This window comes from Saccostrea echinata, unplaced genomic scaffold, assembly GCF_033153115.1.
Source record: "Saccostrea echinata isolate AGI-Se365-2 ecotype Australia unplaced genomic scaffold, CSIRO_AGI_Sech_v1 ptg000011l, whole genome shotgun sequence".
Classification (NCBI taxonomy): Eukaryota; Metazoa; Mollusca; class Bivalvia; order Ostreida; family Ostreidae; genus Saccostrea; species Saccostrea echinata.
Window position 1 is genome coordinate 3,081,555 of NW_026889760.1, and position 18,788 is coordinate 3,100,342.

General features: G+C 35.4%; 1 protein-coding gene across 2 annotated transcripts; it reads right to left on the reverse strand.

Moving 5' to 3' along the window:
• Positions 1 to 203: 203 nt before the first annotated feature.
• Positions 204 to 18,597, reverse strand: LOC133184929 (ataxin-10-like). 2 transcript variants are annotated; one of them, XM_061319997.1, is made up of 10 exons: positions 18,531 to 18,597; positions 9,399 to 9,578; positions 8,311 to 8,661; positions 6,998 to 7,165; positions 6,632 to 6,709; positions 6,131 to 6,299; positions 5,451 to 5,559; positions 4,357 to 4,532; positions 1,812 to 1,875; positions 204 to 776 (listed from the first exon to the last, which is right to left on the reverse strand). In XM_061319997.1, exons 2-10 carry the CDS (start codon positions 9,536 to 9,538, stop codon positions 589 to 591), a joined length of 1,443 nt encoding a protein of 480 aa, XP_061175981.1. In that variant the 5' UTR covers positions 9,539 to 9,578; positions 18,531 to 18,597; the 3' UTR covers positions 204 to 588. The 2 variants fall into 2 exon arrangements, with proteins under 2 accessions (XP_061175981.1, XP_061175980.1); XM_061319996.1 differs by having other exon boundaries at positions 18,499 to 18,577.
• Positions 18,598 to 18,788: the final 191 nt, after the last annotated feature.

The window sequence follows — 18,788 nt, forward strand, 5'->3', positions numbered from 1 at the left end:
TATCGGTGGAAAAAAACACAAGGTCATCTTTCAAACGCACGCGGTAAACGTTGTATATGGTATTAACAGGATTAAGTGAACAAGGTTATGAAACAGAGCAATTGCTCTAAATTACAACAAACCCACTACAATAGGGCTTGGTGTTTTGATGCTGTAAATGTTAGAAATAGATTAAGATTCCTTGTATATGCATACCATTAACAAACGATTTTTGTTTTATTTTCTGTTATCAGTGGTACCAAACCCATATACATTGAACAACGTATACAACAGCTTCCTAGTTGCTGACCTACATTCTTTAACATAGCCTGACTGACTTTTGTATTGAATGATTTCAAGCTAAAGCATAGAAAATTAGATACATTGAATTAGACTCATTGCATTTTCATGTAATAATTCCTAAAATGAAATTAAATATATGTATCTTTTACTTCTTTAGCAATAAATGTTTTAATGAAAGAATGAAGGAAAGATAGATGACTGCATGGGCTTGATGAAACCGTGAGTCTCTGCAATTTAAAACATTCTTTCATAAAACAGTAAGTTTTGCTTCGTACTTTATCACAGAACACCGGGTTGAGATGTCGGTCACCTATCCTGTGTTTTGGGTTTCACAGACACTTTGCCATCTTTAAGTTCCACCTCGATCCCTAATTCCTCTACTATGGCTGATTTGTCACAGACACCCTGTATTTTAAGGTCTGACAACACTTTCTGATTGTCTGGGTTATTTTCACACAGATTGTGGATGGCCAGTATCGCCCACTGAGAAATATCTAAAGAACTAGTTAAGTGAACATTATTGTTCATCAATATCATGTAATGATTCTGCTCTCAAAAAGTCAATAAATCGTGTATCGTACATGTATCTCAGTTAGGTAATGCATGATCTTGTCGGACGATTATTTATAAATGAGTGAATCTATGATTAGGAGTCAATTTTCACTGAGTAGATGGAAGTGAAAGCTTGATTTGGTTAACCAGGTGTATGCACAGACAACGAAACACTACAGGTTAGAATAGAAAGTAGGTATTGTTGACTTAATTTGACCTTATGCAACACTGACAGCGCAGGTAAAACACAATGGGTATGTAACAGTGTCTTACGCAATGCGCCGGAGCTTTAATTTCATAATTTACTAGTACTATAAGAAATAGAGACGTTGCTTGACAGTGCTTAAGGCATATGACTCATCAGGCTATTGATCAAAATACGAATTTCACAATCTGTCTATAAGAAAATGTTCTCGTGTGAGTACTTTTTTTTTCGAATTTTGCGATCAGAAAAACTTCACAAAAAAATTGCCCTGGTGAAATTTTCTTTGAATTTATGATACCACCTATCCTTCATAAACTGTAAACACTTTCTCTTATAATAAGTTCACTAGATTCTTCAAATTTTCACCAAAGTCCACTTTAAATGTTTGGCAACAAGAATTATATATTACCCTAGTAGTTTATTTTCAATTTGCAGTACACGTACAATAAAAAATAGAAATCTCAGGCGCGTATTTGCCTTGAGTAGTTAGTTCATACGCTGCATATACATGACATACATGCATTATAAACGCGTAGGTATTATACATACAAAAGCGAGCGTCGGCATATCGTAATTTTGTGTTGGTAACTACATGCGTGTCCAGTATAAAATACATTTTACGACAAACATGACTTTTATGTTGACGGAGTGTACTTGCCTAGTAAAAAGCTTCGAAATAAATTTTAAAATCTATATCAAAATAGAGTCATTTTGCATTTTTATACTAAAACGGTTTTTAAAGGCGTCGGTAATACATAAATAAAAAGGATACAGGGATTTCGGGCATCAATGTTCGTTTGATCCAAAATAAGTGGCAATCCATCCATTTCTCTCACCTACGTCAGAAGAAAATTAAATGCTTTGTTAAAAATAAGAATGTTCAGAGATCAAACATATTGCTAGCCTAAATAAAAGAATTAAAATGACCCAGATCAAAAACAGAACTAACCCCTTGCAAAGCAACAGGTGATTATGAACTTTTGATCTGAAAAAAGAGATGCATCAGAAAATAATGAAATTCAATTGAGTTAGAATGAACGCATGAAAACCCGGCCTAAACTTGAAACAAAATGTTTTAAACAAGTGTAAATTCATACTTTGGGATTTCTTATTTAAATCCTACCGGTGTATTTAGCAAGTATTGCAATGCTAAATGTTGCAGGTAACATTTATCACAATAATATTAAAAATTAAGATGATACTGGCAGAATTTCACACAAAATTCAGGGAGGGCATTGGCGGTTAATTGAGATAAAGAGATGGAAACCTAGACTATGAACCTAAATGCACAAGACATCCACGCATTTGACTTTATGTTACATATACATGCACTTTTAATTAAAGAACTTTATCACTTTTATTTCAGATACTTAGCATTTGATAACGAAGTTACCAAGTTTTCTTATATCGTTTCAAACCATCTTGATTTTTTGATTGGGCAGAAAGCGAGACAACTCATTTATACATTTAAAAAAGTGATCTCTATTTGGATGTATTACATTTTCATTAATAGATGCGCATAAATGTGACTATCGTTTGTGCATAAAATAATTTTAAAGAAATGATCGCCCTGCCCTGAGCAGTGATCTGAAATTTGCATATCGAGATGTTTTGCGCCCCTTCATAGTTTGCGCCAGTATCCTTTTTCGCGCCAAGCTGATTCGTACATAAGATGAATAATTATGATATAAGAATAACAGTTATGATGTTTTCGTTTGAATTTTTTACATTTGCATAAAAATGATTCAATCTATATTTTTCTAAATGCTACTTTTTGTAACTTTTCAAAGGTTTATTTCGAGCAGCACAATGTCCAGTTAAATTAATTATACGTAATTAAAACTATCCCATCCTATAAAACAAATTTTAAAAATCATTTTTATAGCTTGGTTTGAAAACACAACAGATACGTAAGTCAACTTGAATTTCAAGACTGGAGTAAATAATAATGAGTCCAGCGATAATTTATGAGACTAAGGGTATTTTTTTCTTCATTTCAAACCAACTTCTTTATTATAAATTTTCTGACAATTAACATGTTTATTATTTCTATTGTAATGTAAAAATGCATGCAAAGCAGGGACTTGCAAAGGTAAATGTAATAAGTTATTGCTTATAGGCAATATCCCTATTCACCTGGTTCTATGCAAGTACTGAATTAATGAAACACTTAATAAACTTATAAAGAAAAATCATACATTCTGCTTGAAAAGCGGGGGGGAATATAGTGATGGGGGTGTCCGTCTGTCCGTCCTTGGGGGTACCCATCTCCTATCTGCAACTCCTCCTATGCCACTGAATAAAATTTCACAAGACTTTCCCAGAATCTTTATTACATAGTGCTATTGTGCACCTCATATTTTAAGTTTTGATCAGAGAGGCATTTTAGGTTTCCATTAGCTAAAAGCAGGGGGTATAATAATGTAAGAAATCTGATGATAGTACTGCTCTAAATATATAAGATAATATTATAGTATACTAAAATTGATAATACTACACAAAATATGAAACAAAATTGAATGACAAGATATTTTTCAGCTAAAGGTCCTTCCTCTCCTTTTAATATGTTTTACGGTGTGACCGTTGGGGCGAGCGCAGTTATACCATCAAAAAGCTATAGGCTAGCAGCTTACACTTGTAACATTGATCCGCCTCTTCAAACGTCAAACCGCACGAGACACAGTCTAGACTGTGACGTCACATGACGTCGGAATTTACGGAGACAGCCGAGCGTCTGGTTGAACGAGACTAAAGATCTTGTGCAATAATAAATGAAATACGTTGTAGAGTAGATGTAACTATTTTTTGTTTCTTTTAAGCTCTCTGCAAAGAAAGAAAAGTAAACGTATCTCTCGGTAATGAATATTTATCCTTGGTATTTTGTATGTTTTGTAAGAATTTCGCATGGAACCCTGGTAGCGAAGGAATTCTGGGAATGTTGCACCAGAAAATTTGCCTGACGTATGTACAGATTTCATTCCGAATTTCCTCTGTTCTTACACGTTAGTCTATTGAGCTCGCTTCGCGAGCAGCGCTTCGCGCTGCTCGCTGCGCTCGCTAATATTGTAAATCCTCCCATTATTATTGATAATAAATTTAAATCTCCTAAAATTGCCTGAAACTGCTCCAATAAAATTTACAATAGTTGCAAACTTACTTTTTTTTAGAATCAAATACACTACATGTATATTGTACAACGTAATACACGATTTTAATAGGAGTTTTTTTTTAAAAAAACCTTGTAATTGCATTGAAAACTGTACTTCTAGCAAACTATAATTACACTTCATGTAATTAGACAACTAAAATAAATGTACCTTATCTTGATTTTCTCTATGCCTGTGTACAAGATTAGCCAGCAGGCGGATGATGTCTTTCTTGAGACCGAAGGCTGGATGATGGACATCCACCTCCCTGACCTGGGTCACCTTCTCCACACTACTGAACACATTGTCTCCACATTGTCCCAGTCGGTGGATACTGTGGAGCAAATCTGCAAAATATTTGGGTTTTTTTTTTTTTTTACTTATTCATCAACATACATGTATGTACTGCGAAATCACTAACTTTCATGGAGGTTAATTTTCTTAATTTTTTAATGATATAAAGGGCCCCACATATTTATGTCCTCCACAAAATGGTAAAACAGAACATTACAATATCATTATTGTCTACCAACTATAAAATCAAATCCCCATGAACCAATAATTTTTTTCTAAAACCATGAAAATTTGACCCAACAAAAATAAGTGATTTTACAGTATTAATCTACTTGTATAAAACTCTACGTACAGCAAAGGTAAAAAGACTAAAGTCATGGTAAAACTACAGGTTTGGCCAGAATCAATTAATACACTGTATGTAATAATGTATAAAACTTTTCTTATTCTATAGACATTTCATTTTCTTCATCTTTTTGTGCAGAAACTTGAACATTAATGCTACTTAATTTGAATAACATTTGTTATATGCTTATGAATTCAATGTTTGCTATAAGTTCACTCTCTGATCAAATCTTTTCTTTTTCAGTTTCGTCAGCTTTTGAATATTGTTTGATCTATTGTTTGACACTGAACTCAAATCTTTTTGCTATTTGATTAACTTTATTCAATATTCTTTCAGTGTCCTTTTTGTTTATGAAAATTAAAGTGTCTTTGTTCTTTGTAATCATGAATTGTGCATGTTAATGCATCATTAACTGTTATTATTAAATAAATCCATACCTGAAAATCAGGTAAAAATATAATTCCAAATTACTGGTTATGAGAATATTGCATACACCCATTTCAGTGTTGTGTAAAAAAAAATATCGTTTTTCAGATGTATTGATTTTTTGTGTATAATAAGGATTCAGGCTATGAAGTGATGATTGAAAATATTGAATTTATGATGCACAGAAACGAAAACTTACAGAGACAAGTTGTCAATAAGTCTGATTCATTTTGTAGTTCTCCGTACAGCTGTGTATGTGAAGAAGCCAGCCCTAGGATCTCTATCTGTTTCACAATTATATTTGGATTCTGAAAAACAATAATTCTTGAAGAGCATCATATACACTGTACATATATACATGTCTATCATAGAGAGAGAAAGTGAAAGGATACTATAGGGTATAAAGTGACTATTTCATTCAGCAAAAAAGTCATACTAATATTGTGTAATTCTATTTGTCTTTGAAAAAAAAATTTATTGTATAGAGTCATGTAAAATTTCAGAACATTATTGTTATATATATGCCTTTTATCAGATCCAAGACCATTGGGCCAAAGGCAACAGTTTAGTTGTTGGGTTCAACAAAACAAATATAGCTTGTTGACACATGTCAGATCTTGCATACTCATAAGGATAAATGAATACAAATTACATGTTACACATATTGTCATAGTGGTCAGACATCTCAATGATTGGTTCAACATCTCAACAAACAGTCAAACAACATATTTTTAGGGAAATGTTCAGTAAAACATTGGAAATGTAAGATTTTTGTAAGCACAGGTTTTTATAGGAAACTATTTCTAAAGATAAAACAAACTGATATTCCTTCAAATATTAAAAAAAAAAATTAGTGTACAACATGATAAATATACTCACAATTTCCATTTTTTCCTCCATGACATTAAGTATGGCTGTAGCATGTGTAGCTACTTGAGTCACTGTGTACTGTAAATTGCCTAGTGAAGGATGTGGACAGGGCTCTGTTAAATCAGAGTCCTTTGGCAATCTCTTCAGCTGATCTATTAATATTTCTAGTACATACAATCTGTAAATGAACATTGTCAATATAGAAGAAATTTCCTCACCTCTGAATTCAATTTTTAAGCATCACTGTTAATACTGATTACTACCATATCAACAGGTACACACACTGCTATACATCTGTATTAAATCTTATTTTATATCTACTGTGTATGAATTATTTCTGTAGTGTATAAATGTTTTAACACAAGAAAAAAACTTGTTAAACATGAAAATATTAATTACAGAAATCATACTCACACAACAACAGTCTTCATAATTTTTTATCCATTTTAGAGTTCACATAAGTTAATTCACTATATCAGTGTAACTATCATAAAATTACATATTCCTTACATTTCATGATCTGATAGATCTTCATCAGCAACAGCCAGGGTGCCATTAACTTCCAGACAATCCCCTACCACAAATAATCTAGAAGCAATTACAAAACAAAAACATTGGGGTCTAAAACTGATGTTTGACACTTTTCAATGGTCTCAGAAATGTTCATCAACATCTGAATTAATGTGATAAAAAAGAACATTTCATATGAAAAGCTTAACTCTTAAATGAAATTTTAAACTAATTTATTATGAAACTCTGCTTAGCTTTCTATATAGTAATATACATGTCCTAATAGACATTAAAGAATTGCCATGAACAATATACCACATTCTTTATTTTATTCTTATGTGGACTTTTTCCCTTATTAGTCCTTACCCATATTCAGATTCTTTGTCAATTGTTGCCTTGACAACATCACAAAGAATTTGCCCACAATGCTCAGTATCCATCTCTGACTTCCTGTCCAGCTTTCCTCTGAGGCAATTGTGATAAACCATACATGTGTATGTACATAACTTCTCATCTCCAAAATTCAACAGATCACTGTGTGTAAAGATGACAAAAACATGATTTTTATGTTTGATATATTTTCCTTCAGCAGTGCATGCAAGATAAACTTGTTCATATCCCATGACACCATTTCACTACAACCTAGACCCTTTTTAAAACTTATACTAAATTATTACTTAAATTATAATTTAAGACTATAAATTATAACTTATCACTACAGATTAGTGGATCATATGTCAAAGTATAAAATGAAAACAATGGTTTTCAAATAATCAAAATCAAACAGTCTAAAATTCAGCTTTCTAAAATACATTGAAATACATTTCTTTTAGTAAAAAAAAATAACAGACAAACATCTATGATGCACTTTAACCAAATGTTAATTCAGAGACTACATCCTTTTTTATACTACCGTATATACCATGTATACTCGCCTATAAGTCGGTCCACCTATAAGTCGGTTGTAATTTTTGAGGTTATTTCTGAGGGATTTGCCATTGACTCGCGTATAAGTCGGTACAACTTTTTGCAAGAACAGGTTGACAATTTCAAATCAATGTTTTAATGATGTTTTAACCTGGTTTAAGTAATTTTTTGTTTTAGAAATGACGCCAATATTTAATTTTAAATCATTAAAGAAATAACTAATGCACACTTACGATAAAATAAAATTATTGAAATATGTAAATACTTGTACTTCATGCATAATCTTAGAATACAAAAATGATATAATATATCCAGATTTTATTCAATGATAATCGTCAGACACGTTTATAAAATACTACATGTTGCCGTTCAAAATAATGCCAATTTTTAATGACTCGCCTACAAGTCGGACATAGAGTTTTGGACCAAAATTTAACTCCCAAAAAACCGACTTATAGGCGAGTATATATGGTAAGTCTTGTAAGTTACTCTCATCTTTTTTTTTTTTTTACAGATCACATTCTTTCTATATCCTCTATTCTTTAAAGGGGTTAATCATGGTACATGTAGTACAGTAGAAGTAATGTGACATAAATCAGATAATATTCAAACATGAAGTTAAACATTTGCAACAGATGTTTCTAGTGAAATTTGAAATTTAGAGAGGAGACAACTAACTGGCCAGAGATACATGTAAATTTCAAAAAAAAAAAAAAAAAATGTACATATACGCTTTACCCATACATGGTTACCTGAGCTCATCTTGGAAATTATTCCACACAAATTCTTGGTTATTTGGATGGTTGACAATACAGTTTCCAATGAACTGTACAATACATCGGAACAAAATGATGCCACTTTCACTTTCAGTTTTGTGTATCCCTCTCTTAAGACCAGCACAACTGTGTATCACAGATCTGATCTTCTTGAGACATGGCAAAACTTTGTCTTGTGCCAAAGGACACTGTACACAAATATTGCGCAACAATCGACAGCAATCTGCAAGACCACAGTGTGCAAATGCTGGCTCTGTATTTAAGAGTTCTTGAAAATAGGTCAGTGTCTTATCAACTGCTGTGACATCACTGTCTGTTATCTTCTCTCTGAAAAAAGTTCACTTGATATTATAATGCATATAAGCATGAAATGTTAAGATACCATGGTTTAGTGATAATTTCATATTCAAGTCACATTAGTCACAAGAAAAAATTTAGTAATGATAAAACTTCACTTATTTGTTGATATTGATAAGGTATGCAAATTAGGCATTGTACAGGTATATACATTATCATGTCAAAATTGTTTCATGTTTTTATTCCCACTTTCTAAAAAAAGGCAATAATTGAATAACTGCAAATATATCTGTAAATATGAAGTCAAACACAACTTAACATAGAGAGCATTATATTTATTAATAATAAGCTTATTTGCACCATGGCTTCAAATCCACAAGAAATGACACATGGACTTAAATAACATAATTATTATGAGGGTAAGAAAAAAGTTTGAAATTGCCAGAATAAATGGATATCATCAATGTGTTATATAAAAGGATCATGCTACAAAATACTTTCACTAGTATCTTTGTAAGTGAACTCTATTTTACCTTTTGGCATTGTGCTTAAAATCTGCAACAACAGTTTTGGCACAGCACTGTATATCCATCTGTATGTGTATATGTGTATCACAGTACTGTATTTCTTCTTTTGATAACTTTATGCATGTATCTTCTTCCCAGTATGGGAATACTATACATAACAATCCACTTCACCAAATTGTTAAAAAAAAAAAAAATAAAAAAATACAAATAACCTGACTTCTTTTCAATGCAGATCAATACCTTTCATGTTGCTCTCTGACCATTTCCATTAAAGCCTGAACTTCTTTTTGTAATTCAGAGCTTGAGACTTGGGAATCTGAAAGAAGCTTCAGTAATCTGCGAAAGGAGGGGCTCTTTGATTCCACTTGATAATCCCCCATCCTCCAAGATCTTATTTCTACTGTATTCCCAAAAGGCAATCTATAAATATTGTTAAAAATGCATATTCAATATAAACATCTGAATCATCTTTCATTTTATACTTTTTTTTCAATTTACAAGACAACTATGAACAGATTACACTGAATACATGTACTTATTGTCAAAAGTTATAAGCATCTACATGTACTATGCAATTAATGTTGTATAATCTTTTTTAAATACATTTTCAATAGTGAAATACTGTGATTTATTTAATGAATAAATGTTATATTCCTTCACAGTGTGAAAGGATACCAAAATGATATTCTGTCACAGTGTGAAAGGGTATCAAAGTAAGTAAAAATGATTTCTGGCCTGTCATAAGATATAGTAACTAAACCATATTGATAGAGACTAAAACTGTAAATTTCCTCCCAAATATATTTGCTTAAATCCATGTTACAATGTTTTCAATCTCACAATTGCTAAGCTATGACATCGCAACCATCCAACTATGAAGTCACAACCTATAACACTATGTTAAGAAAAGACTGAGGCAAAGAGAAATCAAAGATAATGTAATTATAAACAGAAAATTCACTGTTTTGTAGTTGGATATGGAATTTATTTCACTCATGAGACAGGATTTTATATATATATATATATATATATATATATATATATATATATACATTTGTAAATGCTTTCCCTTATATAACACTATTGAAAGCAATGCGTATCTATATCCGAATAAACACGGGTTCCTCGCGTCATAAACGTTCGACGTAATTTCTCAGTGATGTCATAAAGGGTCGACGTGCAATCAATGGATTAGACACGTGCCGTTGAGTTTGAAAAATAAAACACTTCACACGTTTAAAATTATAATTAGGCAAATATAAAATATAAATAAGTGACAAATGTAAATATAAGTAATAAGGTATCATTTTAAAACATCTATCGGGATATAAAAACGGGTTGGTACGAGATCAAATTTACCATAAAGCCCTTCGGGCTTTATGGAATTTGATCTCGTGACCAACCCGTATTTATATCCCGATAGATGTTTAAAAATGATACCTTATTTCTTATATATATATATATATATATATATATATATATATATATATATATATATATATATATTTACTTGTGCTTCGCACTTGTGTAAATATAAAAAAATTCCTGTCCCACTCGTGTTATAAATTAAATTCCATATCCACAATAAAAACATTGAATATCTTCTATAAACATTCATTCTCTATAAACTGTCCACAGGGGCTTGCTCCCGGCATGTGATAATTATTTATTTAAAAAAAAAATTGTGACGATCGGGCTCGGGATTCAATTATAGACGGGCTTTATCATTAGGGGTATGATGGAAGCCGAGGTTAATCCGGGTGTCGCTGGTGTATATATAAGAGCGCATCCGAGGTAAAATTGTCATTCTGTGTTTGGCTGTCGAAGGAGAAGGTTGCTAGCAGGTACGGTGGTTAGAGTTAATAAAAAGAATTATAGTGTTAAATACAACTGCCCAGTGTTGTATTGTGTTTTCTAGCTTGTTACGGAAAATACAGTGGCATTTAACTGTATATACGAGCGGTGGATATATATCTAGTACCTGGCTGCAGCCTGTATAAGATCAAAAGGACACAGCCGTCTTGGGACACAGCCTACAGAACACATCCCAGAGACACGTCCCACGGACAGATACACAGGACAGAGCCCTGTCCTTAAGAAATTACCTGTTATTAGTTTTTATATTAAAGGGATAGATAACCCTAGATATATGTATATGTATATATTGACTCGTTCTTATATTAGCTTTTGTACATAATTCTTGTAATTTTGATCATTTTTATACATCCTCCCAGACTGGTCCAAATCATCGGACCCAAAACACGTTACAAAAATTGGTGGCAGCGGTGGGATTTGGATCGGTCGTTGTTTTAAGTTAATTTCATTGATAGCATTTTATTACATTCATAAGAATGACAGATTTACAAGCTGATGTTGATTTTTTGGAAAGGGAAATAATTCGTTTAAATAGAGAGATACATGACTCTGTCATGGGTAGGAATTCCCCTGGTACACGGACTCCAGGCGTCCTGAGACACAGACCAGGCATGAGTACCAGTACTCCGCATGAGAGACGGAGAGATAGTGTTAGTGGATATGTCAGTGATGATATTTGTGCATGTACTGATGATGATGAAAGTTCTGTACCTAATGTTCGAGCTCCCATGCGTGCTCCCAAGCCAAGGAAGGATACAAACCCAGGACAAGCCCGATCCAGAAATTTTATAAAGCCAGCTACATATGATGGGTCAGGTTTGTGGAACGATTATCTGTCGCATTTCGAATCAGTCTGTCTTTTAAATGAGTGGACAGAGACTGAGAAGGGATTGTACTTGGCTGCATCCCTTAGAGGCCAAGCACAAGGAGTATTAGGAAATCAGCCTAGAGAGGGACGACAGAACTACGGTAAACTAGTCAAAGCCCTACAGGATAGGTTTGCGCCTTTAAACCAGACAAAGCTATACAGAGCACAGCTCAGAGACAGAAGACAAAAGGCATCTGAAAGTTTGCCGGAGATGGGTCAAGACATAAGAAGACTCATAAATTTAGCCTACCCAACTGCTCCTGATGACGTCCGGGAAATACTCGCGACAGAACAATTCTTAGATGGGTTGCACAACTCAGAAATGCGTCTCAAGATTAAGCAGGCGAGACCTATGAACTTAAATGATGCAATACAGAGAGCTGTTGAACTAGAAGCATACAACAGAGCAGAGAGCCGTCGCATAGATGCAGTCAGGGTGATGAGTGAGAATACAGAGGACTCGTCTAAGGCCTCGAAACTCGATCATTTCATAGAAACAGTTGAAAAGAACATGCGTTCCTTACAGCGTGATATGAGAGAATTGAAACAGTGGAAGTTTCAGTCACAAAGTCAGAGACGTATGCCTCGTCCAGCGACACACACAGATGATAAAATTCGAGCTAGGAAATGCTACAAGTGTGGATCTGATAAACATCTGAGAAGAGATTGCCCACAGCTTAAGAAAGAGCATGAACACAAGTTTAGGGATAACACTGATACTAAGAGGGAGGAGCAAAATAAACCTGAAGCAGGTTTAAAGAAAGATCATACTGTAAATGATGAGTACTCTAGGGCTGTAAATTCTATTAACGGGAAAGGGGTTTATGTTACTGCCCGTATCCATGGAATGGATGCATACTTGTTGATTGATACAGGTGCTACAGTATCTTTGCTTTCTACAATATGTTATGAGAATATTGCAAGGACAGGAAGTTATGCATTGACTGAGGTAACGAGAGACGTATTATCAGCTAGCGGAACTACACTAAAGGTGTTGGGGAAAGTTCCAGTAGATTTTAAGCTGGATGACGTTGAGCTGCAACATGAGATGATTATAGCTGACATAACTGTAGACGGAATACTAGGTCTAGATTTCTTGGTAAAGCATGAGGCAATAATTAACATGCGTAGGCATCAGATATCAATCTTAGGCATAGAGCACCCTATTCAGCTGGAAGGGTCGGCGAGTTCATATAAGGTAGCCATTGTACATAGGATCACTGTACCAGCTAGATCAGAAGTCATGGTAGAGGGACAAATATGTGCAAGTTCGGATGGAACACTTCCGACTAAAGTTGGTTTGATAGAGCCAGCTGAGAAACTTCTTAAGTCAGACTTTTGCTTGCTGGCTAAAGCACTTGTCCGGAGACAGGAAATGGTCCCCATCCGTATCATGAATATTTCAGATGATAGTAGAACCATGTACCCTGGAACTGTTGTAGGAAAATTAACCTCAGTTGATGAGGTTGTGTCATTGATACCGGGGAGAAACTGTCATCTTGATGAGAACAGTAATATTCCATTACATTTGCGAGAGCTTTATAGAAGCAATACTGGTCATTTAGATAAGGAAGATAGACAAAAAGCCAAACATCTTTTACTGAAGTATGCATCACTGTTTTCCAAGACTGATGAGGACGTAGGACGAACTGCCAAAGTCAGACACAAGATAGAAACAGGTAACAATGCACCTATTAAACAGGCACCAAAGCGTCTCCCATTCCACATGCAAGAAGAGGTTCAAGAACATGTTTCTGACATGCTACGTAGAGGTATTATTGAACCATCACAAAGCCCTTGGTCTTCTGCAATTGTACTAGTAAAGAAGAAAGACGGATCTACAAGATTCTGTGTAGACTACAGGCGCTTAAATAGTGTTACAACAAAGGACGCTTACCCACTACCTCGTATTGACGAGTCTCTAAACCAGCTGCGTGGTGCCAAGTGGTTTAGTACTTTGGACTTAAATGCTGGTTACTGGCAAGTTGAGCTAGAGCCACAGGATAAGGCTAAGACAGCATTTGTTACTCGCCAAGGTCTGTACGAGTTTAATGTCATGCCATTCGGGCTTTGTAATGCCCCAGCTACGTTTGAACGCTTGATGGAGTCGGTACTAGCTGGCTTGCAATGGCAGATCTGTCTTATATACTTAGATGATGTCATCGTTTACGGAAAGACATTTGACGAAATGCTAAAGAATCTAGAATTGGTCTTTGAAAAGCTTCTAGCAGCTGGACTGAAGCTGAAGGCTAGGAAGTGTACTTTGTTTGCCCAAAAGGTTAAGTACTTGGGACATATAATCTCTGAACAGGGGATCCAGACAGATCCGGAAAAGATTGAGATTGTAAAGCAGTGGCCTGTACCAGTGAACAAGACCCAAGTCCGATCTTTTATTGGTCTTTCTAGCTACTATAGAAAGTTTATAGCCAATTATGCTCAAATTGCCCAACCGTTACATAAACTCACAGAGGCATGTGTTCCATTTAAATGGACTGATGAGTGCCAAACTGCGTTTGATCTCCTTAAAAGTCGGTTGACTTCTGCCCCCATTCTTACGCACCCAGACTTTACTAAGCCTTTTATACTAGACACGGACGCAAGTCAGTATGCCATGGGCGCTGCTCTGTCACAGATTCAAAATGGTCAAGAGAGGGTTGTGGCATACGCAAGTAAAGTACTCAGTAAGTCAGAAAGGAAATATTGCGTTACTCGGAAAGAGCTTCTGGCTGTTGTTACCTTCATTAAGCATTTTCGACCATTCTTGTATGGACATAAGTTCTTAGTAAGGACTGATCACAGCTCGCTCAAGTGGTTGCTTAGATTTAAAGATCCAGAGGGTCAGTTGGCTCGTTGGCTCGAGGTCATATCAACTTATGACATGGAGATAGAGCATCGGGCTGGTAAACTGCATGGAAATGCAGATGGACTCAGTAGAGCACTTTGTAGCCAGTGTGGATACTTTGATGACTGGGACAAGACGGATATGTCTGCAGATCATGCAAGAGTGGTAGAGGACGAAGCTCAAGCAAATAATGAATCATCTGACTGGATTACTTTGCAAGATGTTTGCAAGGATATAAGACTTGTAAAGTCTTGGTTACAAAACGAGAAGCGTCCAGAGTTTAGTGATATATCCTCGGAAAGCTATTTTGTGAAGTCACTTTGGGCTCAGTGGAGTAGACTCACAGTAAAAGATAATCTGCTTTGTCGGATGTGGGAGATTGAAGACAGTAATATGACCACATATCAGATAGTGGTTCCCCTATCCCACAGAAGACTTATTTTAGAGCAGATGCATGATGCAAAGACTTCAGCTCACTTAGGGGTCACGAAGACACTCAATAGAATAAGGCAAAATTATTATTGGCCAGGTCTACAGAGTGATGTGAGAAGCTACGTGTCAGGTTGCGACATATGTTCCAGAAGAAAAGCTCCTCAGAAAACGAAAAGAGCCCCTATGCAACACTTACAGGTTGGATTTCCATTTGAAAGGATAGCTACAGATATCCTAGGTGAGTTTCCCGAGACAGAAAACGGAAACAGATACATCTTAGTCATCTCGGATTACTTCACCAAATGGACCGAGGCCTTTCCTATGCAGAATATGGAAGCAAAAACAGTTGCTAAGATTATCACCAACGAAGTAATCTGTAGATTTGGATGCCCAAATATCATACATTCCGATCAGGGAAGACAGTATGAGAGTCTCCTTTTTACCGAGGTATGTGGCCTTCTCCAGATCCGGAAGACAAGAACTACACCATACCATCCGCAATCTGATGGTATGGTGGAACGTTTCAACAAAACGCTAGCCATAATGCTAAGTGCCTATGTGGATGAAAACCACCGGGACTGGGATGAAAGCATTCCCTATGTGATGATGGCATATAGATCATCTCAGCATGAATCCACGGGCTACAGCCCTAACATGCTCATGCTAGGTAGAGAGGTGACGACACCTCTAGATATTATGTATGAGATGCCTGCATCTTGGAAAGAGGTTCCTAGAAATGAATGGGTATGGATCATGAAAGACCGGATGGAGAGAGCACATTCTTTGGTCAGACGTTATGCAGAAGGTGCAATGTTTAGACAGAAACATTACTATGACATGAAAATGTCATATGAAAAGTTCAAAGAAGGGGATTTAGTTTATGTATACTTCCCTCAACGAAAAGCTGGATGCTCGCCAAAATTCACATCTTACTGGCGAGGACCGTTCAAGATATTGGCTAAAATATCAGAAGTTCTGTATAAAGCTGACTGTGGTCGCAACGGAAAAGAGCAAATTGTACATTGTGATCGCCTCAAAGCGTGCAAAACGCAGGTCTTGAGAGGTGAGGACGACGAACGGATTCGTCCTGAGCCTGATACAGAAGTCAGTACAGAACTGCCACCAGATGGTCAGTTTGAGACCGAGATTATCGATGACAGTCAGTCAAAAATAGAGATCACGGATGAGTTGGCTGAAAATATTAAGCCAAAACGAGATAGACGTGCTCCAGCATGGATGAAGGACTATGTCCCAGAATAATTTGCTAAATAAAGCAGTGAAAATAAATCATATGTATATAACTGTTTGATTTACTGATAGGCACCAAACCCAATGCTTTATATAGTAGTTGTTTCTATATAGTAGTAGTTTAATGTCAGAGTCTTATATATTTGTTGGAAAAGTTATACATGTATATACCTTGTTCTAAAATAGAATATTTAATTTTACAGAAGAAAGATGGTTAACACCAAGCTAACACCTAGAAAGGCAAAGGAGATATGCCCAGTATGTTTTTTAGAATTGGACAGTAAAGAAGCTTGGACAGAGCACGTGGTTAGTTGTGCAAGCAGCATGTTAGTATGTAAAGCATGCCAGGTATCCTTTAAGAAAAAGGAGTACTTGCAGAAGCATATGCGGACAAAACATCCCGATGCTCCCTCCCAATCATCAAAAGAAGTAGCAGAAAGCGAGGATAGTGACTGGGATGTGGATCCCGAAGTACAGATTGGGGAGGATAGGATCGAAACCGTAGAGAAGGAAACGGGGGCTGGACCATCTTCTGTTCATAGTGAGGAGTTAATCACAGGTCGCATTGTCCGCAAGAGAACAGCTCCAAGTCCAGTCCAAACTTCCAGAAAAGTTACCCATCAAGAGAAGGAATTGGTACAGAGGAAGTGTGTAGAAGTAGGCGTCCAGACACTTTCTACCATGCCTGACCCAGTAATAAGGCAGACCAAACTTGTAGAGCAGAGTACTCAGACAGAGGGATATCATCGACGGGTGAAAGAGGTGACTGTAACTAAGTACAATGAGAACGGACAGAGAATCAAGCGTATTAGAGAAAGTGAAGAACTTTTTGATATGTAAATGGTGAATAGTCATCAGAGAACATTTGTAGACATTCTGTATAATTTCATGTTTGCTAGATAATGATACATAATCACCAGGAAGGTGATAAATACTCATCACTCATCATATATCTCATGTTTGATCATTCATCTGTTATATAAAAAAAAAAAAAAAAAGAAAAAAAAAATGTTTATGTTATTATTTTGTCATGTGGGGACACATGATACATTGAGGCGTGGGTAATGTGACGATCGGGCTCGGGATTCAATTATAGACGGGCTTTATCATTAGGGGTATGATGGAAGCCGAGGTTAATCCGGGTGTCGCTGGTGTATATATAAGAGCGCATCCGAGGTAAAATTGTCATTCTGTGTTTGGCTGTCGAAGGAGAAGGTTGCTAGCAGGTACGGTGGTTAGAGTTAATAAAAAGAATTATAGTGTTAAATACAACTGCCCAGTGTTGTATTGTGTTTTCTAGCTTGTTACGGAAAATACAGTGGCATTTAACTGTATATACGAGCGGTGGATATATATCTAGTACCTGGCTGCAGCCTGTATAAGATCAAAAGGACACAGCCGTCTTGGGACAAAGCCTACAGAACACATCCCAGAGACACGTCCCACGGACAGATACACAGGACAGAGCCCTGTCCTTAAGAAATTACCTGTTATTAGTTTTTATATTAAAGGGATAGATAACCCTAGATATATGTATATGTATATATTGACTCGTTCTTATATTAGCTTTTGTACATAATTCTTGTAATTTTGATCATTTTTATACATCCTCCCAGACTGGTCCAAATCATCGGACCCAAAACACGTTACAAAATCATATACGTTAATACTAAAACTGTAGTTTTAGTATTAACGTATATGATTTTTTTAAAATAAATAATTTTTACATGCCGGGAGCAAGCCCCTGTGAACTGTCTTTATTTTTATGCCCTCTTTGCCCGAAAATGAAATTCAATAAACTTAGCTTATCTATGCTCGCTCCAAAGTTAGATATGTATGTCATTTTCATGATATAGCATTTTCTGATTGTATCATATCTTTTCTCTGCTGTATGGGATATTTCATTTTTAAAACGTGCATAATATCAAATTTCTGTGGCAGTCTAGTGTATATCAAGCAGAAAGATTTACAAAAAAAAAACTAAAAATTTATACTGTGCACGAAAAAAAAAGTTACAAGTTCAGTTCGAATTTCCTCAAAAATACATTACATAGAAAATATACATTATCCTTTACCCAAGTGCCTAGGGAACTAAATGTAGATTAACCTTTCGAATGAGAAAATAATCCAATTACAATCCTTTACTGTACAGGAAGAAAAGGAGAGATATGTAGTCTTTTTTGTAACAGATACACTTCAATGAGAATTTTGCTTTCACCATATATGGGCGCAGCCATCTTTTATTTTAAATAACTCCTACGCTACTTGTGTTGGTTTTGGCCTCGCGATATCTTTAATTGGCATAGTATATGAAGTCTTTATGGATAAATTCGGATATGTAAATAATAGATCATCCAGAAACTGA